The sequence below is a fragment of the Anguilla rostrata genome, chromosome 4 (genome assembly GCF_018555375.3).
Source record: "Anguilla rostrata isolate EN2019 chromosome 4, ASM1855537v3, whole genome shotgun sequence".
Taxonomy (NCBI): domain Eukaryota; kingdom Metazoa; phylum Chordata; class Actinopteri; order Anguilliformes; family Anguillidae; genus Anguilla; species Anguilla rostrata.
In genome coordinates, this window is record NC_057936.1 from 21,645,061 (window position 1) to 21,672,563 (window position 27,503).

The following is a 27,503-nucleotide window of genomic DNA, read 5'->3' on the forward strand; positions in this document are numbered from 1 at the left end:
TGCTTCTGATGGGAGGGGGGTTGGGGTGGCAGCAGAACCCCCACCTTTGTTTTTAAGAGTAGGGTATGCTATTCAGCATGTGAATCCACATGGCCAAATTCATTGGAACTAAAACTGCGTGTGTGTACATATATATTATATATAATTTCAAACATTTGAGCTTTTAATTATACACAAAGGGAATAAACATTTCATGAAAGAACACGTCTGTTACTGTACAATGGGCTCTGTAAGACCAATTACATGCGTGTTGGGTGTCTGTTTACACCCTAAATAATTGAACCCTCTTGAATTTCTAAGCACTGCTACAGTATGTTTGACAGTAACATAACAGTAGCTTTCATGCAATAAGCATGGGTTCAAATCTAATTTTACAGAATCACTTTATGATGCAACTCGATGCTGGACACTAGCAATGAACATCAAACACATGTATATTTGTCGTAATTCATTCCAAGTGCTGCATATAGTTCGCATGATAACGGAACAGACCCTGTGTTTATTGTGTCAAACCATGATCGCTTTCCTGGACACTGCATCTGACTTTCGTTTGTTAATAGTATTCCGAAAATGAATTAAACAATATAATAAAACAGTTTTGTGAATTTAAATACAGCATTATGTTTATATACACTTTTGTGTGTGTGTGTGTGTGTGCGTGTATGCCGTTATTTTGTTTGCTAAAGCACGAGGAACTTGTCATTTTAATACAGGAGTATGCATGGTTAACATGGTTGTAAATCTGACCTTAGAACCAAATAACATTGTCTTAATTTATATTTGCTAGCTATCCGTTACGCAATACGTAACGGGACACAACTTACAGGCAACTCTGAAGGCACGCACAGGATGTTTCTGTTTTCCATAGATACGTCAGGACCTTGGTCTCGGACAGCGTTCACAGCGATGGTTTGCAGAAACAAAGTGTTTTGTTGGTTAACAGATAGCCTACGCAATTAGTTTTAAATCCATAAAGCGTTTCTATTAATCGGGAAAGAATTTCGCTACACGGACCCAAACAAGAAATACATTGTTTGCTAGTTATGAAGCCAGCCGCCTAAGTTTTTAAAACGGTCCGGCAGGTGTCTATTTTTTGGGGGGGCTATCGAGGCAAAACTGAGAACGATCATAAAACAACATCCATCACCTCCAGCCTTGACCAAGCCGGAGGGACGAAGGATGAATTCTAAAGTGGACGAAATGAGAGGTAGATTACGATCATGTGCTGGAACGTTGGCTATTTGCGTTTGACAAGTCATTGGAATCAGAGTAAAATTTTAGTAAATTAAGTTAATATTGAAGCATTGCACAATTATGATTGAACTGGACAACTTGCTTGGTAGCTTTGTAGTGCATTACGAATGGGTTTGTCAGCAACAGCTGCCAATGATCTGCTCAAATAATCAAAAGTGATTGGCAATTTAACGATACAATGGGTACAAAATACTATGTCCGTCAATAGGGTCTTGAAAATAGGCTACGCAGATATTTAAAGCATAGTATTGTTGTCTGGCATAAAGAAGCACTCTCTTTCTATACTTCTGAAACCATCTCCAATCTACACGCTGTATGTATATCATTACTACTTATACAGAACTACCCGAGCTGAAAGAGAAGTTTGTCCCTGAGAAGCGATCCAAAATGAAGCTAACGCCCTTACACAATGACTTAATCCCTGATGAACTCCTTACCACCCTCATTTCTACGGTCAGTCCCCTGGAGAGATCTCTGGAGGCCCCAAAAATCACCAAAACGCCTAAAGATTTCAAGGTAAGTGCAATACAGTTCATTATTTTATCTTGTGTGTAGACAACTGACATCTTTAACATTTTGTGGGTTTCTTAGTGCTTCAGCAATAACTTCTCATTTTCAAAGTTAAATACCTATGCATAAACGAGAAAATGTCCTCAGACATCGCCTAATAATGACTTCAGTTATTTAATGCATGTGTTTTAAAGATGGTGTCATTGCTTTTTTTAACTGTTTATGCCAGATCTGTGGGATGCCCCGCACAGATGCAGTTTGGCAGCATCCTCTTGCTCGCAAGAAATACAAACACCTTCTGGACCAACCAACTTCAGCAACTGGAGCTGGGAGGTAACATTATAACCAATTTAAAAGTCTAGAAAAAATGGTTAGATGCATTCCAGGTACAATTTCCACCTTTTATTAAAAATCCTGGTCTGGGAGGTATGATTCATATATTTCATTGTTTATAGGTTAGTCAAGCCACCAAATTGTTTTTTCCCCCCTCTTTTTGATTGGCTTGGCATGGAAGGACCTGTTGTCTGTCTAATGTCACTTTTTATGGTTGCATGAAGATGTGATCCAATTTTTTGTTGTTGCTTTTTTTTTTTTTTTTGTCCAGGGACATCTCCTTCCTGTGTGATGCCATGGTTTCTCAGAGGACCAGGAAACCCTTGTCTGAAATTGCTGTGAGAGGCAGCACCCAGGATCTTCACAAGGCAAGCAGAGAGAGAGGAGGCTTTCTTAACAGAGGCCTAAGCCTTTGCAGATAACAACTGTTAGGACATTTGACTAAAATGGGTGTGGTTGCCCTTCACGACCAGCATACTTCACCTGGGTCATTTTGCTGGCTTGTTGATCCCTAATGGAGTGGTTTGGATGTGAGACTCCACTGCAAGGTTTATTTTTAGATCCTGTGTGTGAAGAACAGTCATTGACTGAATTTTGTGTCCATGTGGAAATTTTGACTCAACACTTTGTGCAACTTGCACCATACATGCCCAGTAGCTGTTTTAATGCATACGTATTGTTCACACCACAGGACCCAAGTCTGGAGGAGAGCCTGATCCCTGCTGAATATCACGTTGTGAAAAACAAAGGGGTGATGGGGCTGAAGTGCTATGAAGAGTGAGTGGAAACAGCCCTACTCTAAATACCTGAGGTGATAATGCACTCTCTTCTGTCTTGCACTCAAGTTTTTTATGGTTATTTGTCCTTTCTACTTTCTCCTTTTCTTTTCAGTAAATACACAGTCTTACTGGAAGATGAGGAGAAGAGACTGAGAGTCTTCCCGTCAATGTGAGTGACAATGTCAGTAAAATAAAATATCAGTTAGAGACATTTGTATCTGTAAATTGGAAAAGGGTTGGTGCTATAAAGGGTTTAATACAGGTTCCTTGAATGTTGCGATTTTTAATGTTGCTGCTGTTGACATTTTGTTGCTGAAGCTCAGTTATCACTCATGTTTAAAATGTAAATTATATCCCCAAACTGAGAGTAGCTCTCAGTAGGGAGGAAAATGAGAAAGTTTAAAAAACAGTTAAACATTGTGAATTAATAGGAAGCCCAGCAGCCGACTGGAAGTCCTGCAGCTGAAGAAGGTGATGGATGAGATGCTGGATAAGGCAGGAGTCAATCAGGAGCATGCAGAGCTGGAGAACCTTTCACAGGTTTACTGATATGTGCTAAGAAACATCCCTATTCCCATTCTTTACTTTCTAATGAAATACAGTTTGATGCTTTATATTTTGTGTACAACTATCTGCCTGTTATTCACAAGAAGACCAATACTATGACCTATTATGTAATACATTTTAGCTGGACTTAATATTGATTCAATGTTGACAAGTCATGTAAGTATCATAGTGTTCAGCTACAGTACGTGTTTGAAATTAATATGTTCAGTAAGTTACATTGTGATGTGGTCAATGGTTAAAAAGTACACAAGTGTTTTAGGGGGTGATGATAAAGCTGAGATCTTATTCATTTTTCCTCTGTTAGATGGAGGGCCTGCTAGAGCTGGTGCGGGTGGAGCAGGACATTTATACCACCATCTTCCACGAGCTTATCCGTCAGGTCAGCGTGCACTGTGCAGAGAGGGGGCAGCTGCTGGCCAAGCTTAGGTTAGTGGGGTCACGGTGGAGCAGAAGTGATTGGTGCTAGTGTCTCTGGTATGCAGTGTCATAAGCCGGGTTCCCTGCTGCAGACAGAGGTACGTGGCCCTGCTGGAGCGCATCCCCCAGCAGATGAAGGGGCTCCACACTCAGGCACTGGCACAGAGGGCCCTGGACCGTCGCCGCATGGAGGAGATCACCGGCCTGAAGAAGTTCATCACCCAGCTCAACAAGTGAGGCTCCATGTGCGTGACTGTGAGCATGCATGTGTGCTTGCTTGTGCGTCCATTTCTGTACTTATTATAAATAGAAGTATACATACATAGACACTTAATGCATATTCAGATGTGAGGCTATACTATAAGTAACTGTGTCCTTGTTGCTGAAGTTATTTGCTTTGACAATGTCTTTCCATGATTGCCTGTGAAAATAAATTAATATAAGTAATACTGTGCAGAGTTAATTCATGTTTCTCCTCCTGACACATTTCCCTACCTGTCCCTGTTGATGTGTGTGTTCCAGTGAGCTGAGTGAGATTAAGGGTCACAATGAACACGTGTCCCAGCAAGCAGAAAGGGCTCAGCAGAATCTGGCCAAGGCACAGGAGGAATTACACAGGACCTCAGAGTAAGACACCCCCATATCCTAATGCCTTTACTCCTGAAACATCTACCCAGGGCCTTTATTCACTGTGTGTGGCCCCAGTGAAAACAGCACAGAGATATTCACGAAGGATGATTAGAGCAAGGCTGAGAGGGTGAAGGGCAGTGATGCAGTTGCCTGTTCTTGCCTGAAGTTTGGTGGCGGAGCACCGTGAGCTGTATGAGATGCAACGGCGTAGGCTGGAGGGTCAGGTGATCAGGCTAACCGACGAGAGGGACCTCTGGAGCAAAGTCACCCACAGCCTGGCAGTCAAGGTGCGCTGGCACTCACTCCCCACATCCATTTGTTTGTGCGAAGAGCTGCTTCAGATTCTTCATAGTCTAATTCCAGCAGCTTCATTTCCGCTATAGCTCTTGAGGGATTAACAGGTTTGGAAGATAAGATAACTTTTTCATGGAAGATAATCACAGTAGTATTTGATTCTATTCTGAGGCAAATGTCAAAAGCCATATTAAAGTCATAATTTAAATGCATATGTCATTTTCTAGACCTTTTTTTATCACTGTGCATTTGATATACACTGTGCAGTCATTTGAACCCAGGGCAAGTCCTACGCCTCCAGTGACACAGCCAGGTAGTAGCACACATAGATGAGAGAGATTGTTTATTGTTTATTGTTTATTAGAATCCCCATTAGCTAATGCCGTGACGTCAGCTAGTCTTCCTGGGGTCCGACAATGATTTGTAACATTGAGGTCAGCGGAGACAGGGTGTCTGTCCTGTGTAATTCTCAGGTGATCAAGGCTAACAAACTCCAGCTGGCCAGCAGACTTGATGTGAGCAATCAGGCCTGGATCAAAACTGCCCAGCGCTTCACCGCCCTGCTGACAACCAAAGTGAGGCTTCATTACCATGGACCCTGAGCATGACTGGCTCCTCTAGACCTTGGTTACTGTGAGAGTGTCATGTTGAGCACAGTACTGTCAGCCAGTAAGAAGGCCTGGAGTTTGGTTCAGGGTTTTCTCACCAGTCATCCTCCTCCCTCTAGGACACAGAGGATATGAGGCATATCGTGAAGCTGACAGACCAGTGGAAGGATGAGGTGACCGCCTTCACACAGAGGCTGAACGACACAGAGGAGAGACAGTGCGAGGAGATCAGGAGAGTCCAGGCTGGCATCACCCAATGGCAGGCCTTCTGTGAGGCCAATATCAAGTGAGTGGGATGGGGTTTACTGAAAACTGATATTCAGAATCACTGAACTCCCAAACCAAGCAGCCCTTACTGATTTGTTTTTTTTCACTGTTAATTAATTTTTTTCATCAGTTAGGATTTATTTATTTATTGCTTTTTTTGCTTAATTCTTTGCAGCAGACCAGATGTAAATTTGGAAGAATCACAGGACAAGTTATTTTTTGACTTGAAACAGTGGTCATTGGTAAGAGATGTTTCAAATTCGTACGGTGATAAATTTTATTTTTAAGTGTGTTAATGTAACATGAATTACACTTAAATGGCCTTAAATTGTCTTCAATTAATTTTAACATTATCGCTCAGAAAACCTGCTAACCTCAGAAAAAAGAAAACCTGCAATTCCTTTTGACACAGTTCCTCAGAAAACCTGCAGTGCATGTCACATTTTAAGGGTACGTCTCTCTCTGCAGTTGTTGACTGCACAGTGCGAGCGCTATGGGGGAGAGGACTTGCTTTCCTGCCAGGAGACCCTCAACCACTTGTCACAGCTGCAGGACGACTGGGTGGGCGTGAGCCTGCAGCTCTTTAGGAGACACCCTGGACCCGACGGGGAGCCCTTCAAAGGCCAGGAGACTGTGTGGGAGCTGGAGAGGGCTGTGTCCGAGCTCCACAAGCAACTGGGGACCCGCATTACTGGAGAGAGCGGTCAGAGCTCAAAATTGGGCGTGAAGAGGCAAAGATAATGAATCTTCCTGCTTGGTTCTGTGCCATTGCAGTTGTAGTTATCAATTCCTTCCTTATATTCCAGGTGTACACAAATTACTGATATCTCTAATCGGGGCAATGGAGCGCTGGACCTTCAAACTTATGACTGTGAAAGACCAGACTGAAACGCTTCCACAATCTGATTGGTTGAACTTGGAAAAGGACCTTGGCAGCTGGACAAAGCTAACTGAAGAAGCCATGCTCCAAGTATCTAGTCCATGGGCAGACAGTGAGAGGGTCAAGAAGACAGTGCACATCAGGTATGGGAAAGGAGAAGGCCTAAGAAAGAAGCCAGTCAGACTACCACTGGAGTTATGCTGCTTAGTAATATATGTGTCTTTTTTGTGTGGTTTGTAGGATTGAGATAAACAGTGTTTTTGCCATGCTACGGGAGTTCGTCTCAATGCAAGACATTTTCTTTGACTGCGAGAACCAAAGGCTCTCTGATGAGGTACAGTACAGGTCACTGTGACAACACTGCTTATGCTGATTGACTTGCATTGACTGTATGTGTGTATGTGTCTGTGATGCCAGGCAAGTTCCGTCCACTCTGCCTTGACTCGCTGGATGGTGGACCTGCTTCTGCTAATGGTTCCTGATTTTAGTGATGACCAGGAACCTCCCCTGCATTCAGACCCTGTCCCCCATGCTCTTGTGACGGTCTCTTTTCAAGAGCTGGAAGAAGATGGCAAACGCCTTACACAAAAACTGGATCTTTTCTCCAAGTACCTAACAAGGTGGCTGCCCTCAGTGTTAAATGATTATTAATCAACTAATAGTGTCATTCAAAGCTTTGGTGTGTAAATTGCACATCAATCACAAATCAATATTTGTCAGCCCAATTTGTCAGAAAACTAATGCTTTTTTACTGAATTTATATGGCTTTGAAAGCTTTAAAATATTGGCTGCAGCCTTAGGCGGACAGGTCTGCATATAACAAGATTGTTTAGAATAGTCTCAGGACTTCAGTAACACCAGGCTTCTGTCCATTTACATTCAGAATGCCACTGAAATGCCATAAGCCATATCAGGTTCTGTGGCACCTTGTGGTTGTTCTGAGCGAATGGGTAAGGCACTGTGTAATGTGAAGTGGATGGATTATTCTCTTTGTAGTTCCTGCCTGCCCATTGTTGAGGATGACCTTCAGAAACAACTAGCTGGGGATGAGTCTGAGAACGAGCTGGCTGAGCTCAGCAAGCTTCAGGTGCTAACCTGCAAAAGGCACATTATTTGTACAGTGCATATTAGTTTGCATCTAACCTCTTTCATTAAAGGAAGTTTAACTGTCACTTATCTGTTTTTCCATGGAACGTGTGTATGGCAATCAGCGGGAGTGTGAAGTATGGACAGAGGCCTGTCGTTGCCTGCTGTTGGATATTAAAGGAGCTCCAGTTGATGCACAAGAGACTGTGGTCTCCCAGTCCATCATGGATATCCTTCCCTCAGAGAAGACCAGTGAGGACTCTATGGTGAGTGAGTCCTCCTACGCCCCCTCACCTCCACCCTGCTCCCTGCAGGCCTCAGGCCTGTAAAGATGTGTTGTGTGGTAAGAGCACCATTGGACGTAATAATGTAAACTAGGCATAATGGATGCACTGAAGGGAGAAAAGTAGAAGCAGAACAGCTGTAAGCTGCTATTAGCAAAATTGTCTATGGTATGTTATGATATTTTAAAAAGAACTGTGGTCTGTGATTTTCATCGGTAATTAACCCCCATCTGTTTGTTTAGAGGGACGAAGACACGGAACCACCGTCGGATACAGAGGAGGTGGAGGAAGAGGCTGTCAGTGAGGTCAGTGATTTTACGCTGGCACGGTTGGGACTGAACACTGATTAGGGAGTCAATTAGGACTTCCACCAGAGCAGTTCTCCCCCGCACTAAGCTTTCCTGCTCCAGTGAACTGAAGAAAATAAAGCATAATACGATCCCTGATGCCATATTCCCAGGAAATCAATTCACAGACTCAGCCATAATAGTAAACCTAAGCTTAATGCCAGAGTTTATTTTCTGCCTTCTCAATCCCTCTGAAGGGCATGACAACTCACCGTGCTTTAGGCAGCAGGGTACCATGAAGTGTTATTCTCAAAAATCAGACGAGCTTCTCTTTCCTGGCAGTTTTCCTGAAGGGCTCTCTGCAGCCTGGCATACAGCATTTAGCCTGTGTGGTCAAAGCCATGTTCCAGATTGTTCCAGGTGTGCTGTTCCATGTCTGTTCCTCTGTAGGGAGAGGAAGAGAACTCAGAGCCCATGGGGAAGTTCACAGAGAGATCTTATTCCAGGAAGTCAATAGGTCATGACAGCAGTACAGCTGAGACCACCCCAGGACCAGAAAGCACTCTGCCAGTTAGGGTGAGTACGTTGCCTCGGTATTCAGAACAAGGACTGTGCACTGGAAAGCAGTGGCTGAAAGTGAATTTCAGATTTTGGGAAAAGTTGAGTCGGTTCTCTGTGTGTCAGACCAGTCAGGACGTGGCACGATCCCCGACTCCTGACACTGAGAGGGACCTTGATGCCCTGGCCACAGTACAGACTCTTCAGCTGCAGTTGCTGTAAGAGAGTTTATTTTTGAAAAATTCTTTTGCGTTCTGTCCGTATACATGGGCCTTTGCGTGGGTCAGGTGGTCCGACCCCGCATCTCTCGTTCTGTGGTAGCGGTGCGGAGAGCCGAGCGCAGAGTGCGGAGGAGCACGCCCAGAGGACGGAGAAAGCGCTGCAGGCGGCCCTGGAGAAGGTTTGGGACCTGGAGCTGCAGCTGAAGGCCAGAGCCGTGGAGCTGAGGGGTGAGCCAGGCCGCTGCACACACCACGAGGCAGTCTCTCCTGCAGCTGCCGTCTCCATGCGGAAGACAGTGCATCACACGTAACGCTGATGTATTAAGCCTTCATAAGGTTCACTGCCCCTCCATCTGCTGCCGCCATATTCATATTCAGTTGACATTCTTCACAGATGTAGTATCTCCAAAGCAGAATTATCATGGTAATAATTAAATTATATTGTAATTTTGTGATCATTAAAACAATCAAATCCACTTTGAGGTGGATCTTGACAGATGTAAGACAGCGCTAGCCTCTCATTTCATGCTTAGGTCATGGCCTAGATTAGCCCTCTGCTTTCATCCATTTTATCCTTTTATAATTTTCACAATTGAGACAGGGCTGGATATTTTTGTGGAATGTGAATACTGCATAGTAAGGTGCTTTCAGTTTTACTCAGTTTTCCATCTAATCTTGCTTGTGTAATCAGATTCCTGGATGTCTTGGTCCTCCCACCTAACACGAGTTATTGCTTTTCAGAGAACAAAAAAACAGAGCTTGTGACTTCCCAGAGGGCTGTGACTGCTGACCCGAGAACAGTGAGTCAGAAACCAGACCCCAGCCCCAAGCAGCGCCGTGCACCCAAGAAGCACTGACCCCAGAACAGCCTATTCCAAAACCCACCAGAAAATGCATAGTGGGATTAAACTGTACTGAAAAAATCTATTGGACAACAAAACCCCCAGTGTTGAATATGTGCAGAATTCAGTCTTGAAAAAAAGGATGTTGTACTGGACATAACTAAACGTATGGGATTTTCATTTTGGCGAAATGTTTATCTGTTACGTATCAGGTCACTGCCTTGAAAAAGAGGAAACCGGGACTGTTGGAAGTGAATATATGAAATTGTTATGGTGTCTATGAATACAAAATAATGTATTGCATGCTGTTTTGTGTAGATTTTATTAATAAAAACAAAATGGAATATACACAATGGAATGATAATTCATAATTTTATAACTGAGGCAACATATAAACATCAAGTTAATATACATGTTTAGAATATATAAATAATTACCCAAGTTGCTGATATCATCTATTTTTCATTTCCACTAGATATGTTGCTTAGTTTTTGTCTCAGATTGTTTGTAGGTTGTTCCAGTGTGATGTTCTCCTGTCTGAATTTATTTTTGAGCTGATAAGATTTAAATTTAAATTTTTACTCAAGTGGCGCTCATTGAAAATCATCAGGCCTTCATTCCAGATTGGCTGTTAACAACTTAACCAGAGTCATCAAACCTGAATCACCTGTAATTTACAGTGTCTATCACCAGGAGGCTTTTAATGCCATTTCTTAAATCTTCAGAGCTCTTGATTTCCAGGACAAGGAGTGGACATCTTTGCTTTTAGTAGTTATTTTCTCATTTCCCCTTCATAGTCTGGAGAGCTTAATATGAGAGTAACAGGGTTACTGTCTACATCATGGGTGAGTCTCTGTGGGAATCATTTGTGATTGAGTCTGCCGGGAGGCTATGATTGGCTGGGCTGGGGGGGGCGGAGAGGTTGGCAGGCAGGGTCAGGAGGTCGGAGGGCAGAGTGAGGACAAGCGCTGGATGCTCCGTGCGCAGAGTGTGCATCAGCTGCAGGATGCGCAGCTGAACTGCAGCCGGGGAGCCAGACAGAGAGTCCATGGAGGCTTTCAGAGCCTCACAAGTAGCCTTTTCCCCTTCTGCAGCAATCACCTGTGAGACACATATACACATAACACACACACACACACACATAACACACACACGCACACACCCACACACAAACACACGCACAATATTATACACACAAACACATGCGCACACACACAAACACACGCACAATATTATACACACATACACACGCACAAACACACGCGCACACACAATATTATACACACAAACAAACACACATGCACACAATACGCACTTAGGCTTCTCAGATATACATAATTATTCTCAGGTCTTGTGTTGACAGTTGGTGTGACAGTCCCTGGGTCTCCTTCATAAATATGCAATGTACAACAGGCCTACATATAGAAATGGAATAGGATTGTTATGTAAAATGGCCAGTCCTATACAATATTTTTGTATAGGCTGTGTGCTGCCTTTATTATTTGTTACATTATTTTCAAAGAGCGTAATGCATGTCTCAACAAGACTTGTTTTCAGAATAACATTTCTTGAAGTGCGGTGGCATAAATTCATAATTTATTATTGGTTCCTCTTGCTGCTCATGATTAAATAAGCATATAAATGTTTCCATGATACATACTGCATGCAAGATGACAGCACGACATGCACACAGTGAAAGTAATGAGAGTCCACTCTTTTGAGGGTTTCAAGCTGTTCCCTGTCACAAATTAGTTCCCTTTCATCAGCGATTCTCTTCCTATTTTCCCCTTTCATTTCGTCCAATTAAAAGGCGCGTGAGGGAGGGATATTTCACTCACTTTGATCTGGGCGAGCCTCTTGGCCTGCGCCTCGGCGGCGACGCTGTGCTGGAGCTCAGCCGGGACGCACAGGTCCTCTCTGAAATTCACAGCACAGTCTGTGAGGCTCGTCAGATGCACTCAAACGCATCTGTTCAACCGTGAGGCCAGAGTGTTAAAGAAAGCTTAAGAAGCACAGTACTGTATGTGAGATATTTACATTTCAGTTGTTCATCTGTAAAGATCCCTTCGATTTCTGAATGAACTACAGAATCTGCAGTAATGTACTGTACGTGAGCTGTTATCCCTTCGTTACTCACATTTCTGCTCTCTCTACCTTGATTCCCCACTGGCAGGTCACAGCATCTAGCGCCACCTGTATATAGAAATGGAAATGATTTCCATTACAACTGCAGTGTGGAGATGCTCACCTTCATGTATTTATATGGTGCTTCTGCTAAATTTCCTTTACTTAATTCAAACCTGTCATTATGCTTCATCTAAAGTCTAAACCTTGTAAACCCAGCACGCATGTCTTTCTGCTAATGGATATGTAAGAACACGTAAGAACAAAGAACACTTGGCAGCAACTGCCAAAGCACAGAGCACAATCTAACCTTGGTGTCGTCCTCAGTGTGACAGCATAAAACGTATTAATTTATAGCTATATTGACTTCATTGGACCATGTTAGGTCCAGTCCGGTAAAGGACAATGTTCAAATTGCTGTCATTACAAGGGGTAAAGAAGTCAAACTGATTTCCTTAATGTGGAACTGGGGGCTTGTGAAACCTGCGACAACCTACAGTCTGACAAGAGCCAGAGATGTCCTTCAGCTCATTGCTCTACATCTCAATAAGCAGTGATGTGTGCCAATGTTAGGGCCCTTAATCAAAAGGTACTGTAAGGATCTGATTTACTAAGAACTTTAGCATGTGCAAAACTTTATACCACATGCAAAACTAATAACACAACCGATGATTGGCACAAAACAAATACCATAGCCAATCTTTGATCACGTTACTGGTATTGTTGGTGAATAATAATTCAGTTCTACACAGAAACTTCAATCAAGGTTGAGAAGCTTTGATACATGATATCAGTGAGAGAGGAACTATGCTACTATGACACTTGTAGCATAGACAGGACATAGCTGTGGAGAACAGTTGTTTAAGCAAATTAATTTACATTTGTTAGTACTCCCAGAACATTTTTGCAATTACAGGAGTGCCCACCTGGAACATGTTATTTTACAAAAGGCCCACAGTAATTTTCCACTAACAGTTTACATTCTCTAAGTACAAATGTATTTTTCCTCCACAACTGTGTATGCTAAAAGGTTTTGCACATGCTAGTAGTCAGGCCCTGGATGTTACCAAAAGACAAAAGGTCATCACCTGGATCTCTTGGGCGATTTTCTTCCTTTCCAGCAGGATCTGGGTGAAGGTGTGGCGGGCGAGGACCTCCCTGTCGGAGGCCTGGACCAGCCCCTGCAGCACGGCGCAGACCCCCGACAGGGAGGTGAAGCACAGAGTCACGTTCTCGATGCGGTAGTAACACACCGCACTCAGCTCCGTGCTCACCAGGTCCTTCGTCACCACCTGGACGCCGCGCGGGCAGTAAAAGATTCATGGCATTATGCCTGAAATCATTCCATTTGCATTAAACTTTCATGCGGATCGCATTGTCTGTTTCCTTGAAGGGCAGCGAAGATAGATGAGTTACCGTGTGAGAGGGGACCTTGAGCATTTTCAGTCGGATGTCCACGTTCTGGCAAACATCCAGTAAGGGGAGGTAGAAGAGGAGTCCTAGGTCCCAAAAGCATTGAGTGAAGGAGGAGGAGAGACATGAAACATTTGTTGTATTTGAACAAACAGTCTGAGAAAGTTATTGTAAATGGAGAGTAAAACTTACTATGAAAGTAAGCAATACACAGTAATATACATGGTTTTATCCTTTGTAGTGAAATACCCCATTGGTGTGCTGTATCTGATGCATTGTGCTTTAAACTAGTGAGAAAGCCTTAACTGAAAACACACGCATCCTGAAAAAAACACACATTACCTTTAAACATGACAGAAATGCACAATAATCTGAATAAGGGCCAGTTCTTTCAAACTTGTTTCAAATTAAAAATGTGATGACAATTTTTCAATCATGGAAAAATGGGGAGAGACCTGGTCCTCTGGGCTTCCCTGGCAGAAGATGCCCCAGTCTAAGGATCACTGCTCTCTCATGCTCCTTCACTATCTGTGGATCAACACACAGGCTTAGACCCAACAATAGAAGATACACAACACAGCCACTCACTTTCCTAAGTTAGATTTATCATGCATTCTCAGGAAACAGGATTCATTGACTTGTCTCCATAGACTAACCTTTATTAGTTCTTTATGGGACCCCGTATGGTTGGTGAAAAGCTCAGAGATTGAGTCATTCTGCCTGTCAAATAACCCTTATACTAGATAGGATTCCTCTACGCAGAGGAGTCTTTTGGAACCATTTCTTCTAAAAGAGCATGTTTCTTACTACTGAAAGTTAAAGTTGGTAAATTTGCTTACTTACAGTGAAACCAAACAGTGAAGTTCATATCTTACCTTCAAGCACAGCCAGATGGAGAGGGGAAAGGAGAGTATAACGACAAGAATGGCCAAACCTGTGAGAAGCCACTCACACACGCCAGGTCTCCTGCTCTTCACACCTGTGAAAAGACATCCACCAAAGGAATAATATTCAGTTGTTTGAATGTAAACTGTATGTGTGTATGTGAATGTCTGTGCCTGTGTTTTCCTGGTCTCTGTATATAACTCCACGTTTCTCACCTTCCTCTTGCCACTCCCTCTCCAGGAGTCCCAGGGACTCCTCGGTCTCCTCTTGTCCTTTGGTGTCCCTCACACTGTCCACGTTGACAACAGTGGAGTGAGGTTTGTCTGAACCCTCCTGCAGTTCCTCTGTCTTGGCTGAAGCCTCTGGCTCTTCATTTGGCTCCCCATTCTTCCGCACTTTCTGTGGTAGCTTCTCTGCCTTGCTGGTTTTGTGATGTCGCCCTCCGGAGGCATGTGACTTGTCCCTCTTGAGCTCTCTTCCTTCCCTCGGTGAGCGGCGAGGGGAGGCTGTGCTGGATTTTCTGTCCATGCTGACACCACTCTCAACAGCAAGAACCATCCCACGGAAACACAGCCCTGGGTCTGGGACTCAGCCTTACTCTTATATAGAGCCAACAATCGAAGGGTTAGCCTGCTGGTCGGTTTTCTGTTGAACAGTCGGTTCCTTGTGCAAGTACACTGCTAACTGATCCTCTAACTGAGTGATGGTATGATCGTTTCTCTTGTTCTGTGTATTTAGAGGTAAAGAGGAGGTGGTATATAAGGCAAGATGAGATAGTGGCATTCCTTACTGTACATGTCAGAAGACTGTGTGTGCAAGTGGGAGGCTCATAAGATAATCAAAACATACTTTTTTTTTTTACATCAAGTCAATCAAAATGATTAAAAATATATTCTTTAATTTCAGCACAAACAAATGTTAATTAATTATTTATATTATTTAAGAAAGTATTGAGAGTTTTGGCCAATTTGCTTTGTGGTTGATTCACCCTCCATGTTAGCTTTGTAACTATATATACCAAAAAGAAAAATCACACAAAGATAATTATGTTGCTTCTTAAACATGGAATGCGTCAGAAATGTTCTGTTCTCTTTCCTATGCGTTTTATAATGACGGGAAACAGGCACTGGATTGACTAAAGAGCACTTTCATTAGAGTCAATAATGTGTCTTTGTTCTGCTGTGGGGGGGTTTAGTGCGTGTCTGTGAGGAATGTGCAGAGTCAGAGGTTATTCTGAACTGGAAAAAGCTGAGGTCAGGGTTATTTGTTATTGGAGCAGGGGTAGGCAAGCCACAGTATCCCTCCCTAACATTATTTAATTAAAATATCCAGTGAACTCGTTTACCTTCACTTCCTCCCTGCGAGTACTGAACAGCTGTTTTTTATGTGCTTTTCTAACGAAAGAAAATTGATCTCCATTTCGGTTTGAAATTCAATATTAATTACTGAATTACACTGTTAATGGCTATATTCAGTAAATAATGCGTATCTAATTTCTGAGAATAATGTTAATTTAAGAGTTAAAGAACAAGGGCTCGCATAGTTATTTTATCTTCCTATTTGATACTGTGTTCGTACGGTAATGGGAAAACGTGCCCTCCATTTTGCCTAAGCGCAATTGCATTAAAAAAAAAAAAGCTGGATGACGTGTCAACGCTGAGCTTTGTTGGAGACTACACAGGAGTCATTCTGTCCACGTGCCAAATATAGTGAGGTGAAAAAATCTATGGTGGGTTATTATAATGTATTTTGTTTTATTCTGCTTTGTTTTAATTGGTGTGGACAAATGCATCAATGTATACTGTTTTCAAACTGGTAGGCCACCTAATCTTGCAATGCCACTGTGCATTTGCAGGCCTTGTCATTTATTTTCATTTTAGCAAGCACGAGCTTATACTAGCTGGCTTTGTCTAGCTAAAGTTATATCGACATGGCTACGGAAACATTGGGGCCCTAATGCGTCAGAAAACCAGCCAGCTATACAAATACGAAGTGTTTCTTAGCGCCGTAATTTTGTGCAGTTGCAGTGTCACTTGCTTTATTCATACTGGCCTGTGTGTATGCAAGCCTGATTACTAATAATACAAAACAATAGACAACTGTTTGCATTTGTATTAAAAAATACATTTTGATTCGTCATGGCTAGCTGGCTAATTTTGTGCTAAGCTGTCTCAATATGGGACAGCTTTCATGTGGCCAAGTGAACTAGGCAATCAGTCGGCAAAACTGGGTGTACATGCTTGAACTTCTGCATCCTATTTTGCACAATGGTGCAAGTACACAGTCGATTCACGTAAGGCTTTGAGATTACTTCTCATCGCTACATATCCATGTGCTTGCAAATAAATATTTTTATAGCTATTTCAGTGCTGTAGCTAATCAGCTAAATTACCTGAGGCTGTTTTTGTGGCTCCCATAAAACACGACGCGTACTATCGACACAGGTTGCATTTTTATACTTTAGGGAAAAAACAAACTAGCACACTGCCTAACCGCGTCCTCCATCCATTCCATTTAGTTGTCAACATGACCCAGGAGCAGGTGCTCTCTGGACTGAAGAAGGATGTGCGCTCTCTCCTTGTTTCTGCTAAGAACGGCTTAAGCCCCGAGCAACTGAAAAGAGACTATTACAGCATGCTGGGCCATCCGCTTCCCCTCAGGCCTCTGGGCTTCAGAAACATCTTGGACATGGTCAAAGAAATGCCGGATGTGGTATCTGTGGACTACTCTTCAGATGGAAGTCTTGTCCTGAAGGGTAACACTAATGTAGTTTATCTTATAATATTACAAGCATTAATCAGAGATTGGCACGCCTGTCTCATGCCAATATTTTTAATTGCTCCCAGTGTTAATAAGATATTGTTTTTTATGACTCTAATCGTTTTTTTGGCGACCAGCTGCAGCAAATGCTGTAATGATATTTAAAATGTATGTTCTGCTCAGTCGTTGTTCTTCAGCAGAGAAGGAAAGAATACAGAAGTGCGTAACAGTATGTCTACATTAAATACATGTGCTTGTATATTCAAATTGTTATTGATATGTTTTATATTCATTTTTGTTTTGATCCATCCGACCGTAGTTGTTGGGGACAAGACCACTAAAGGTATTGAACAGCTGGTGTCCAAACAGCGAAACCCCAAATCCAAACCAACTGCGCGGAAGCAAGTTTTGGGGTCACACTTTCCTCGCTATCTGCTGAACGTCCCTCTACACCTTCCCCGTCGAGGCCACGCACCCCCAGCTCTGCCTGCACAGCTGCGCAGTCAGCTGCGACAGCTGCTCTCTCAGGGGCCGGTCAGCTTATCAGAACTGGAGCCCTGCTTCGCCAGGCTATTTGGCCGACCCCTACAGGTGATGCACTATGGCTTTTACTCCATCGCCGAGATGCTGGCGGCGGCCTCTGACCTTGTGGACATCAAGCAGAGCCGAACGGGCTCACTTCTCATGCTCAGAACCCCCAAAAAGCCCCTGGTACAAACTGTGTCACCGGCCTTGTCACCACCGCCGTCAATACCCAGTGCAGACAAAGCTCCAGTGGGCACAGGTGGGAGCACCTCCATCTTTTTCTACTGTACTGTATGTTTGTGGTTACGTCTCTTTTTTTAGTATGTGGTGTGAAGTTTCATAGTTTTTTATGTTTGCCTTCATCCTCTTGTCCTTGTCTTTTTCTGTCTTTGTCCCTGTCTTGTCCAATATCCCCATTGGTACAGTTGTACGTCCTTGTGAATGTGTGTTCGTCCTTGTCTATGTGTATATGTGTATTACCTTTACAGAGACAAGTCTAATCGTATGTGAGTCTGTCTTGTTGACGGAGGATGGTGGTAGGTGATGCAATAAGGGGGGGTGGTAGTGACTCACCACAATGATATTTGCATATTGTAATTGTATAAATAAAGCTTTTCTTTCCTGATGGCGGGCAGTGGTGGGCCATTAAATAAAATAATTAGTTTCTTAGTAAAAAAATAACATTGTTGGAATTGTATCGATCAATTGTGTAAAGAGTACAGGAATTGTCATTTGAATGACGCTGTTGCGGTGTGGACCTTGGGAGATGTGACGTTCTGCTGTAGAATATTTACCTTGCGTTCACTGTCCACCCCAGGGGTAAAGCACATGCTCACAGACGGTCAGAAGAACAAGCCTGAGTTCCCCCAGGAATCGGGCCCCTGCGGCACGCCGGGGGACGGGAGGCGGCGCAGCGAGGTCAACAGGCCTGCGCCAAAACCCGTCCTGGAGGAAAAGGCGTTCGAGAAGTGTGTTAAAAAGGTCTCGCCTCTCTCACTCTTCCTTCCTCTTTCATTTATATTGCCTGTGTTGCCTGCTGAGTAGAAAGAGGATCTGCGGGGCAGTCCAATGCCCAAAGTAGTGCTGTTACTGATGATATACTATAGCCAGGTAATAGGCAGATGAAGTAAGCCTAGTAGCACCTGTTAAATTGAAAGGAAAGGTAACCAGAGGATATCAAACCAGCGTCTGTTGCCTCTCTGAAATGTAGCTGGAGGAGGAGCTTAGGAATGGCATTCTGGAGAGTGGGGCTGCAGGGACCGTCAGCCCTGAACTGAAGGAACAGCTTCACCAGGTCAGCCAAACTGTCGTCATGCCTCCTGTGCATTTGTATGGTTGATATTTTGGAAGGGCTGCGGTATAAATGTTGACAAAGTATTGTGGTTCACAGGTTGTTGCTCAAAACAGTGAGGGGATCTCCATCCATGATTTTCCTGGGGAGTTCAAGGTAAAACGTTTATGTTAATGTAGCTCTGGCGCATTGTGTGTCTTCTGACCTGAAAGCAGGGGTTCAGTACTTTAAAATAATGATTAGGTGATTGAAGAGGGTTCAAAACACACAGGTGTGTTCTTATTTTTGGTGTCATTTATTGGTGCTGTACAGGGACTTATTTCTTATGACCGGATCTGGCTCTGGATCTGTCAGCCTTTTTGAGTGCAGTGTTGACCTATGTCTTCAGAGGGTGATTGGGGTGGCCCTTCCAGTGGTCCAGTGCGGTTTCCTGAGTGTGACGGAGATGGTGAGCGCGCTCAGTGACATTCTTTACCTGGAGCCAGGTCCTGAGAAGGAGGCAAACAGTTGGATCGTCAAGGGCAACCTACAAGGTAAGGCAATCCCAGATTCACCCTCTGGCTATCTCACCTGCTAGACAGACAAGCACTTACTTTAGAAGACTACATCCCTTTGTTTCTGCCTCACCAAATCATTTTCTCTTGTTGTTAGGGAGAGGGCAGGACAATGGCGTCGTTGCCACAGAGACATCTGAATCCTTGAACCCATCGAAAAGAGGGTACTATTTCAACAGTGAGGAGTCTCCCTGGGAGGGGAGGGATAAGGAAGGGGAACGCGTGGATGTCCTGGAGGTGGACACTGACCTCAGGGTCACCACCAAGACTTTCAGTCAGGTGATTCGTGAACGCACCTTCGGCTTATTCGTTAAAATAAAATGTCATTTCCGACCGCTTCCTTTCATTTTGCATCAAAGAAAATTCTGAAGATTTGTGGAAAATCTGCCGGAATAATGTGGGAGTCAGCTGTTTTACAGCACAATAAAGCAAAATATATCTTTAAGAATGAATGAGGGAGGAATGAGGGAAAGCTTGGTTCAAAAGCATTCAAAATAAGGCTTAAATTTACACTCTAATCACTGGATTACTGTATCTGCAGGACCATTAATATGTATACTGTACATACATGTATTAGATTTTGCTATTTAGCAGACCTATCTAAGTCGCTTTTCCAGAGTGACTTACGCAGAAGATCAGGCACTGTGTCTTTATGTACCCGGGCATGCAGAAAGATATTATTAGCACAACCAATTGCATTTTAGCACTATATCTGAAAAGTACATTAATTTATGGGTATTTTAAATTGCCATATTATATGTATTGGCTATACATCGTGTGGGTGCAATTAAAATCTTCAGACCGATGCTTGTTTAGTTTTTCGTCCATGAACAAAAGCCCCAGGAGTGATGGGGCCAATAATTTTCAGTAGTTTCAATGTTCCTCGATCCGTTGTGTCCAATAATAGTGGTGCTAGTTGAGTCATGGATGTCAGTGGGCTTGGTGGTGTGCCACTGCAGAATCACATTCAGCAGTGCGCAGGTCAGCATTGGCTCCAGACTCGCACCGATTCAGAACGTCCTCCGCTCAACCTGTTTGCACACATGAAGGTCCCCGATGAAGAGGTGTCTGCTCGTCCCTGCTGGCACGCCTGTGTCTCAGATCCTGCCCATTTCCAGTGTTCCTGTAGCTTTGCTTGTGCACCTAGAATGAGCATTTTCTTCTGTCTTTTTCTACTCATGGTCATTAGTGTTTGGTCTGCTATGACAATTTCATCATTTGTGTCTTTACAAGGACAGTAACAGTATTGAGTGTTCCTAGCGATTACGCTGCATGTTCGTTATGCTTTTGTTGTGAATTTATCCGCACTGAGTCAATGTCAAGAGTACTTAACACTGCTCGCTTGTAAAAACTGGATGTTTTTGGCAAAAGGTAGTCTCCGCTATAAAATTTTGGTTTTTACTGCCTTTCAGCATAAGATTAAAACGTTTTATGATGCCTTGCTATGATAAAAATCTCACTTAAAACGTATTGGTCGCACTAATGGAGTTTGCTCTGAATTGAAGCGAATGACTTTGAACTTATGTCTCCCCCGCAACTGTGTTCTGTATCGCTTATGATTATAGCAGCCAATTCTAGCTCCGTCCAGTAGATGAGTGTAATGGTACTCCCTGTGCCCTTGCTTATTGTGGGATATGATCTTAACGTAATGACCAGGCAGGCAAACGGCGCAGAATTAACAAGCTCCTGGCTCTCGACAGAACTTCCAATAAATGAGGAAGAAGCAATGAAAACAAGCTTCCCTTATGACAAAGGTTCATCGAGTGACCCGAAGGACTTCGTCAACAACGATTAACGATATTGAAAAGTGTTGTTCTCAATTAATTTGGTGGCTAGCAATACCATTGTCTTGTATGCAAGAGTTGTCCAGTGCTTTGAAATAAAAGCAATTGATTCCAGCTGAACTGCGCTGTACAGTGGAAATTCTGATTTCAGTAGAAGCTTCTGGAAGTTAACGTCGCGTCTGTTCCTTCAGGTGGTGGACGCTTTCCCGGCCCCGGCCCTGACCATGAGCGGGATGTGTTTGGTGCCCCCGGACGCCCTGCGGGAGGAGAGGCTGAGGCCCCCCACGCGCAGGCGGGAGCGGGAGCTGGCGCCCGTGCTGGTGGAGCGGGTGGAGTCCCCCAGCCACTTCTACATCCGCTTCCACGAGACCCAGGAGGCCCGGGCGCTGGAGAACATGATGATCGAAATGAGGTTTCAGGCTTCGTCTGCCGCCCTGAGGCCTTCTTCTGCATTCATTCGTTTGTTTGTTCGTTCATTCGCTCACACGAAGAAAGAACAAATGCAAATACACAAAACTATTTGTAAAATCAGTTGTGCTGGTGAGGTTGGTTGGAAACCCTAGAGGGCTTATACTAGAACCTCTCCTTAAGAAACAAAGCCAGAGGGCTTCAAATGTAGTGCAGGCAATGCTGGGACAGCTGCAGTCGGCTGGCAGAAGTTCTGACGGAGGTTTTTGTGTGTACCGGCAGGACCTGCTACACTTGCCCGGAGGTGGCGGAACGTTACCGGCTGCCCGAGAGCTACGTCCGCCCCGGCCAGGTGTGCTGCATCGCGCCGCGCGGCATGTGGTTCTACCGCGTGATCGTCCACCGCGTCCTGAACCGCGGGCAGGTGGAGGTGTACTACGTGGACTTTGGGGATCTCAGCACCGCGGAAACAAGCAGCCTCCGGTTCCTCAAGTACGTGTTTGCACCACGCGCCTACATATTCCCCATAGGCTCTGCGTCCGTAGCCCTGAGGCGCTGATGCATTTTCTGCTGCGGCAATGCGGGTGGATGAAGCGAAATGCCATATAAATGTACGCTGAAATAAGAACTTAATTTTAGAGCTAAAGGGTGATGACACAAATTGCAGGCATTGATTTTTTAATTGTGAAAATATTGATATCTCCATTTGCATTGCTCCGAAGGAAACGCCATCGAGCAAAGTGAAACGGCAGAGGTCACCCTGTCCAGTTTATGAAGGAATGGACCTCATGAATGTTTAATTGCTCAGTCTTGCTATTAATGGACACATTGTAAATGACTGGCTGTTATATACTCTGTGTTTTCTCTCTGTGTGTTTCTCCCAGGTCCTGTTACTCAGAACTGCCTGCACAAGCCGTCCCCTCTTCCCTGACCGGGGTCAGGCCCATCGGTGTAAGGCCTTCATTTTCTCATCTCCCCTCCGCCTACCCCCCCCCCCCCCCCAACTGGCCCCCTTACGAATAGCACACATGACTTAGCCGTGCGGCAAACAAATCTCCATTGGCCTGCAGCCGTTCATAAGCCTGACGTTTATTTCACAGGGTAGCTGGAGCACGAGCGCAGTGAGCTGCTTCCAGAAGCTGTGCTGTGAGCGCACCCTGGTGGCCGCCATCCATAGCCACCAGGACGACGTGCTGCACCTCTTCCTCTGCGACACCCACACTGAGGAGGACGTCTACATACACACCGCCCTTAAGGAGGCGGGCCACGCCCTCTCTTGCACCACCTTCTACAGCAGAGTGGTCAGCAGCTGACTTACCGTTTGAATATTAACACTGACAGTATCTTTCATCCGGTTTTTTTGTTTGATCTATAGGACTTGTAATAAATGCAGTGGTTTTTTTTTCAGATTTTTGGCCAGTTTAATCCAGTGAGCCTGTATATGGAGACGGGTCTGCACAAGGAAAGGACTGCTTTGTGCAGTCTGGGCTCTGCTGGGGACAGTCCAGACAAGAGTATCCTGGGAAAGCTTCAAACCCAGCCGGGTTCCCCACAGACGGTATCGCGCTGTCTTCACGCTGGCAGACAGATGTTCTCGTAGCGGTCATGATATTCAGAACTATAGCTCTGGTTTGGGCTGCATACCAACAGGTTTTCCAGCTCGCCGTAAATCACAGAGACAGAGCTGAGGGGGCGGTTAAACCCATTCTGCTGAGACAGTAAAGAGATGGATTACAGTTTGCTGTGTGGGTGACTCTCAGGCCTGCTCTCTCTGGGTGTTCCTCGATGGACTGTTTGGAAGGGCCCTATATCAACTGAAACTGTAGGGGATGCCAATTCCCCATACCTGGGTGTAATTAATGGACTCTCGCGTACATTTATACACACATTTCATTCACTGTTTCCAGCGCAGAAAATACGTGAGCTCAGGTGAAATGCTTGTTGTTGTGAGGGCGGTCGGCAGCAGGTGACTCATGTCTCTGGTGTGTGTTTGCAGGGTCCTTCTCCTGGGGGCGGGGTCAAACTTCACTCAATCAGAGAAGAGGTGGACTTGCCTGACCTGCCAGAGCTGGAGTTTATCAGCATCCCAGAAGTCAACAGCCCGGCCCAGGTGCGCCCTTCACTCGAACAACCCTTGTGTCCCGCCCACAGATGATGCAGTTCTCCTTTTTAAATCATTCGTTTGCATTGGATTGGGTGCAAAGATTCAAGCCACCTTGGAATTTTACCTCCAGTTTATGTGTATTGTATGGTATGGTGTGTAATGAACACAATTTTTTACAAGTTTGAAGTGATACACACATTTGGAGGGAACAGGGAAATTCACTCCGTTTTCCCCTCATAAACGGCTCATTTCTGGGGTGATGGCTAATTCAGTGAGTATGTTTTATTAGGATGTGTCTGTGTAGAAGCGGTGTTAGCGGTTTAAACTGTTCAGCAGGCAGAGAATGCTAACCCGTTTGGAGCGCTGCTGTGCAAGGGCCCAGAGTACTTCAGTGACTGGGACCAGGGCTGGACCCCTGGAAGTGCCTCAGAGGACACACTGGGTCACGGAGACGCAGAAGAGCAACGCCATCCCTCCCCTGGGATCCTGGTATGTGCGCATGCGTTCATTCATTCGTTTGTTTGTTTGTTTGTTTGTTCATTCATCTGTATGAAGAGAGAACAATTGCAAGTCCACAAGATAATTTGCAGACTCAGTTGTGCTGGAGAGGTTGGAAACCCTCTAGGGCTTATACTAGAACCTCACCTTAAACAAAATCACATTAATTGAAGAACCACTCAGGTAGGCCTTGTGTTAATCAGTGTGCTGGTGTAGTGCTAGCATTAGATGTTATGCTAGCATTGGCAGTGAGAACAGTAGCACTGAGTAGTAGGATAGTAATAGGATGCTCTTTTTCCTCTCTTGTTCCGTAACCCTGGGTTAGCATGTAGCAGCATTCTGTGTATAGCCGACCTTACAGTGCTCAAAAGAAATTGGTTCTCGCTATTTACGTAGGCCTATATTACTCTTTTATATCTCCTGTCAGTCTGATGATTGAGTCTCCTTACAGCCCTGTCGGCGTGGATGGTTCAGTGCGAGGGTTGTACATGAGTAAAGAGTTAATTGATTGTTAATTTGCCTGGTAATGATAATGAGCCTCACCCCCTGCTGCCTTGTTTTTGGTAAATCCATGAGGAGTCGCTACAGATTTTGATTTAATGCCGATTTTGAAAGGAAATCAAGCTTGCAGTGGGCTAGCTGGGAAGATTAAATCTCCTGTTCTCATTTTCATTTTTCTCTTGGCTGAAAACTACTGAGCAGATAAGAGTATAAATATTTGATTAAATGAATGGTGGTGTTGCTTTCAGTGCTAGAGAAGTGCCCATTACAGAAAGCCGTCAATGATAAAAGATGCCAAGGGGAATTCTCTGGATAATGTTCAGGTTTTGGAACAATTTGCGTTATGAAAACAATATCTACTATGTGTCTAATTGGTGCTTAAATTTAATTTACAGTACTCTGAAAACGTCAATACGTATTTGAGGATGCATCCTTGGTAAGATTATTGTTTGGATTAAACAAGCGCAAGTTTTTACATTGCAGATTCGCACTGCGAACAATGCGGCTGGGAGGGTTGGGTGTCTCATCCCGTTAAGGCACTGTTTTAGTGCAGGGGTATGCCCCACTGTGTGGTATCGAATTTGGGCCGTGCTAATGCGGCTTGCAGCCTAGCAGGGAACACGCAGCTGGCTTTAGCTCGGCCCGGGGATAGGAGGGTTCTGGTCTGCCGAGATAACGGCGTCTCGCTGTACGGCGTTTCAGACCGCGGCGTGATGAGGAGAGGCAGCTCACATCTGAGGAGAGCTCGCTCGTATCTGTTCTTTCCTGAATCCACAGCGATAAGCTTTACAGCACAGACAAATTGCAGAGAAAACTGGGAATAAAGCACTTAAAAAGGAAATCACCCCCCATGCAAACTAATGAAGCGCAGCCACATTGAGTCCGTATTTGTCCTCGTTAGTCAGAACGACGAACGGCATCAGTAGCTGAAGTATGTAAGTTAAAGTGAAATTCATTCTGTTGCGCGTCTGTCGTCCGCGAAGCTGTGCCCTGGGCAGAAGGGCTCTGGCGGAGGGACGGCGTCAGGGGCGGGGCTAGTGAAGGACGGCCCCCAGCCCGTGGCCCCACCCCTGCAGCAGGCCGTCGCCCCGGAGACGAGCGGCCCGTGGAGCTCGGAGACGACGCCGGTACGGACGCGGGACTGTGGCGGAGGTAGGAGGCTCAGCGTGTGCCGGGGCTGGGGGGCTGGCTGGAGCTCTTTAAAGACGCAGGCGCCCCTGATCTGATTAGCCCTCATCAAGCATCGATATCGATTGCAATCGTACAGCCAGATAGGCTGACGGGTGTAGTCCATTTTGGACCGCGAGATTCTTGTTAGTATTCTACATTAAACTTATTTTTCCTGTTGGCACTGTTGATTTTTTACAGCTTAAGGTTTTGTTATAAGATCAGACAATGCCTTTTGCAAATTAAGTGATGTTATTTTCATCTATCTGTGATGAAATCTTTTGAATTTTTAATTCTTTATAACACACAATGTACACAGATTGAAACACCACACAAAAAAACTTATCATTCGGTCTTTTGCAGCAATATATTGGCTGCACCTGTAGGGACTCAACACAATTACAAATTAACATTCCTTTTAATGTTTTTACAGTTACCATTTGCACCATGTACTGGAAAGCACACTAATTATAAAAAGTATAGATTCAAATTTGGACTTGCCAGCAAATGTCATACTGGTTTCATGTGTCTTTTTTCACCTGCATTTCCCATTGTACTGTAGTGTGCCTAATGGCCCTGGGTCTCACGTTGTGCCGTTTTGTCCAGGTGTGTCCAGCCTGGCTGTTCAGCAGCCCGTCACCAGCTTCCTGTTTCCATGGCTACGCCACACCTCGCCCACCGTACTGGGGCCTGCTGCCCAATTGGCTGCTGGGACACACCTCCTTTCCTGGTACCCTCATAAGATGGCATGACCTCCAACCCACAAGCTTTAAAGAGGCTTAGCGTGTGTGTGTGTGTGTGTGTGTGTGTGACAGTATGGAAGCACTGTGTGATGAGCACCTGTTCTGGATGTATGTTTCATGTTATTTTCTTATTTGGACATGTATTTTTGTTCTTTTCCTTTGCTGTATTTCTTCTTTGGAGTATATTACATCCTTTCCCCAGTTTTCCCATACCACAACAGTTATGCATGACAATTTGTGAATATTGTTCCTGAAGGCATTAAAGGTGGAGATTTCTGGGAAATAGCTTTTCTTTACCACCACCTCCTTCTCGTGTGGACAATTTTACCTTTCGAAATTTAAATTTTGTTTCTTCAGCGCAAAGATTTGGAATCTTTGTTGAAAGATTCCAAATCCACCGAAATCTGAGGATCTATTGAAAGTTTCTTTCTATCACTGCGATTGGAGTTGCAAGTTCAGCAGCCCATAGATTCTTATTTTTCATTGAAGAAAAAGGGAAAACAAAACTGGTGTTCAGCATCAGCAAAAAAATAATGTCAAAAGTATTTTATTTTTGTCAATAAATGCTTTGTTGAAAGCTTAATATTGTTGCATGAAGTTGAAAAAGCTCAGCATGTTCCTTAACAAGCCAACTCACGTCAGCCGTGGGTTCCACGGCCACCTGTACGTGAATTAGTTAGATTAGTATCGGCTTTTTCACAGACACAGTGCAGACCTCCCTGTGGACGACTGTTCTTGATTCTGTCTGCATGCATACCAAAACCGCCCTCCTGTGCCCCCCCCCCCCTCCCTTAGATCTACAACGCCCGCCCCCCACTGAGACATCTGCTCCAGAGAGCACAGCAGAAATATTAAATTATGGAAACAGCCTGTAATTTCCTGCACCACGCTCAGTGCTGATTTTCACCTTTGACATGGATGACAGGGAG

The 27,503-nt window shown here is 44.4% G+C and overlaps 3 protein-coding genes across 7 annotated transcripts; 2 read left to right on the forward strand and 1 right to left on the reverse strand.

The window, feature by feature from the left end:
• Nucleotides 1-725: 725 nt before the first annotated feature.
• axdnd1 (axonemal dynein light chain domain containing 1) lies at nt 726-10,170 on the forward strand. Of its 2 annotated transcripts, XM_064331331.1 has the most exons (25): nt 820-1,207; nt 1,595-1,770; nt 1,994-2,097; nt 2,369-2,465; nt 2,789-2,874; nt 2,989-3,045; nt 3,308-3,416; nt 3,748-3,869; nt 3,953-4,093; nt 4,383-4,487; nt 4,657-4,777; nt 5,258-5,359; nt 5,512-5,678; nt 5,835-5,901; nt 6,128-6,362; nt 6,466-6,682; nt 6,780-6,873; nt 6,957-7,159; nt 7,536-7,626; nt 7,751-7,891; nt 8,152-8,214; nt 8,647-8,772; nt 8,881-8,972; nt 9,076-9,203; nt 9,717-10,170. In XM_064331331.1, the coding sequence occupies exons 1-25, from the start codon at nt 1,180-1,182 to the stop codon at nt 9,830-9,832; spliced, it is 2,988 nt and encodes a 995-aa protein (XP_064187401.1). In that variant the 5' UTR covers nt 820-1,179; the 3' UTR covers nt 9,833-10,170. The 2 variants fall into 2 exon arrangements, with proteins under 2 accessions (XP_064187402.1, XP_064187401.1); XM_064331332.1 differs by lacking the exons at nt 8,881-8,972; nt 9,717-10,170 and having other exon boundaries at nt 726-1,207; nt 9,042-9,203.
• nphs2 (NPHS2 stomatin family member, podocin) lies at nt 10,123-16,787 on the reverse strand. 2 transcript variants are annotated; one of them, XM_064331337.1, is made up of 9 exons: nt 16,632-16,787; nt 14,455-14,965; nt 14,230-14,333; nt 13,810-13,882; nt 13,358-13,440; nt 13,030-13,233; nt 11,955-12,010; nt 11,656-11,734; nt 10,123-10,918 (listed from the first exon to the last, which is right to left on the reverse strand). In XM_064331337.1, the coding sequence occupies exons 2-9, from the start codon at nt 14,795-14,797 to the stop codon at nt 10,652-10,654; spliced, it is 1,209 nt and encodes a 402-aa protein (XP_064187407.1). In that variant the 5' UTR covers nt 14,798-14,965; nt 16,632-16,787; the 3' UTR covers nt 10,123-10,651. The 2 variants fall into 2 exon arrangements, with proteins under 2 accessions (XP_064187407.1, XP_064187408.1); XM_064331338.1 differs by lacking the exon at nt 16,632-16,787 and adding an exon at nt 15,585-15,698.
• tdrd5 (tudor domain containing 5) lies at nt 16,766-27,157 on the forward strand. 3 transcript variants are annotated; one of them, XM_064331333.1, is made up of 16 exons: nt 16,766-16,994; nt 17,319-17,810; nt 18,342-18,505; nt 18,735-18,818; nt 18,915-18,971; nt 19,204-19,348; nt 19,467-19,648; nt 21,345-21,565; nt 21,844-22,053; nt 22,446-22,512; nt 22,662-22,862; nt 22,970-23,119; nt 23,558-23,671; nt 23,999-24,154; nt 25,648-25,816; nt 26,438-27,157. In XM_064331333.1, exons 1-16 carry the CDS (start codon nt 16,766-16,768, stop codon nt 26,581-26,583), a joined length of 2,787 nt encoding a protein of 928 aa, XP_064187403.1. In that variant the 3' UTR covers nt 26,584-27,157. The 3 variants fall into 3 exon arrangements, with proteins under 3 accessions (XP_064187403.1, XP_064187405.1, XP_064187406.1); XM_064331335.1 differs by having other exon boundaries at nt 24,002-24,154; XM_064331336.1 differs by having other exon boundaries at nt 17,319-17,783.
• Nucleotides 27,158-27,503: the final 346 nt, after the last annotated feature.

Bases quoted from the DNA above. Each gene is read 5' to 3' on its own strand.
- axdnd1 (XM_064331331.1), top strand. From the start codon at position 1,180: ATGAATTCTAAAGTGGACGAAATGAGAG. The intron at 3,046-3,307 runs GTGAGTGACAAT...GTGAATTAATAG, and splicing joins CTGAGAGTCTTCCCGTCAAT to GAAGCCCAGCAGCCGACTGG. The intron at 7,160-7,535 runs GTGGCTGCCCTC...TTCTCTTTGTAG, and splicing joins TTCTCCAAGTACCTAACAAG to TTCCTGCCTGCCCATTGTTG.
- nphs2 (XM_064331337.1), bottom strand. From the start codon at position 14,797: ATGGTTCTTGCTGTTGAGAGTGGTGTCAGCATGGACAGAAAATCCAGC. The intron at 13,883-14,229 runs GTAAGATATGAA...GTTGATCCACAG, and splicing joins CCATCTGGCTGTGCTTGAAG to ATAGTGAAGGAGCATGAGAG. The intron at 10,919-11,655 runs GTGAGTGAAATA...TGTGTCTCACAG, and splicing joins AGAGGCTCGCCCAGATCAAA to GTGATTGCTGCAGAAGGGGA.
- tdrd5 (XM_064331333.1), top strand. From the start codon at position 16,766: ATGACCCAGGAGCAGGTGCTCTCTGGACTGAAGAAGGATGTGCGCTCT. The intron at 16,995-17,318 runs GTAACACTAATG...ATCCGACCGTAG, and splicing joins TGGAAGTCTTGTCCTGAAGG to TTGTTGGGGACAAGACCACT. The intron at 18,506-18,734 runs GTCTCGCCTCTC...TCTGAAATGTAG, and splicing joins TCGAGAAGTGTGTTAAAAAG to CTGGAGGAGGAGCTTAGGAA.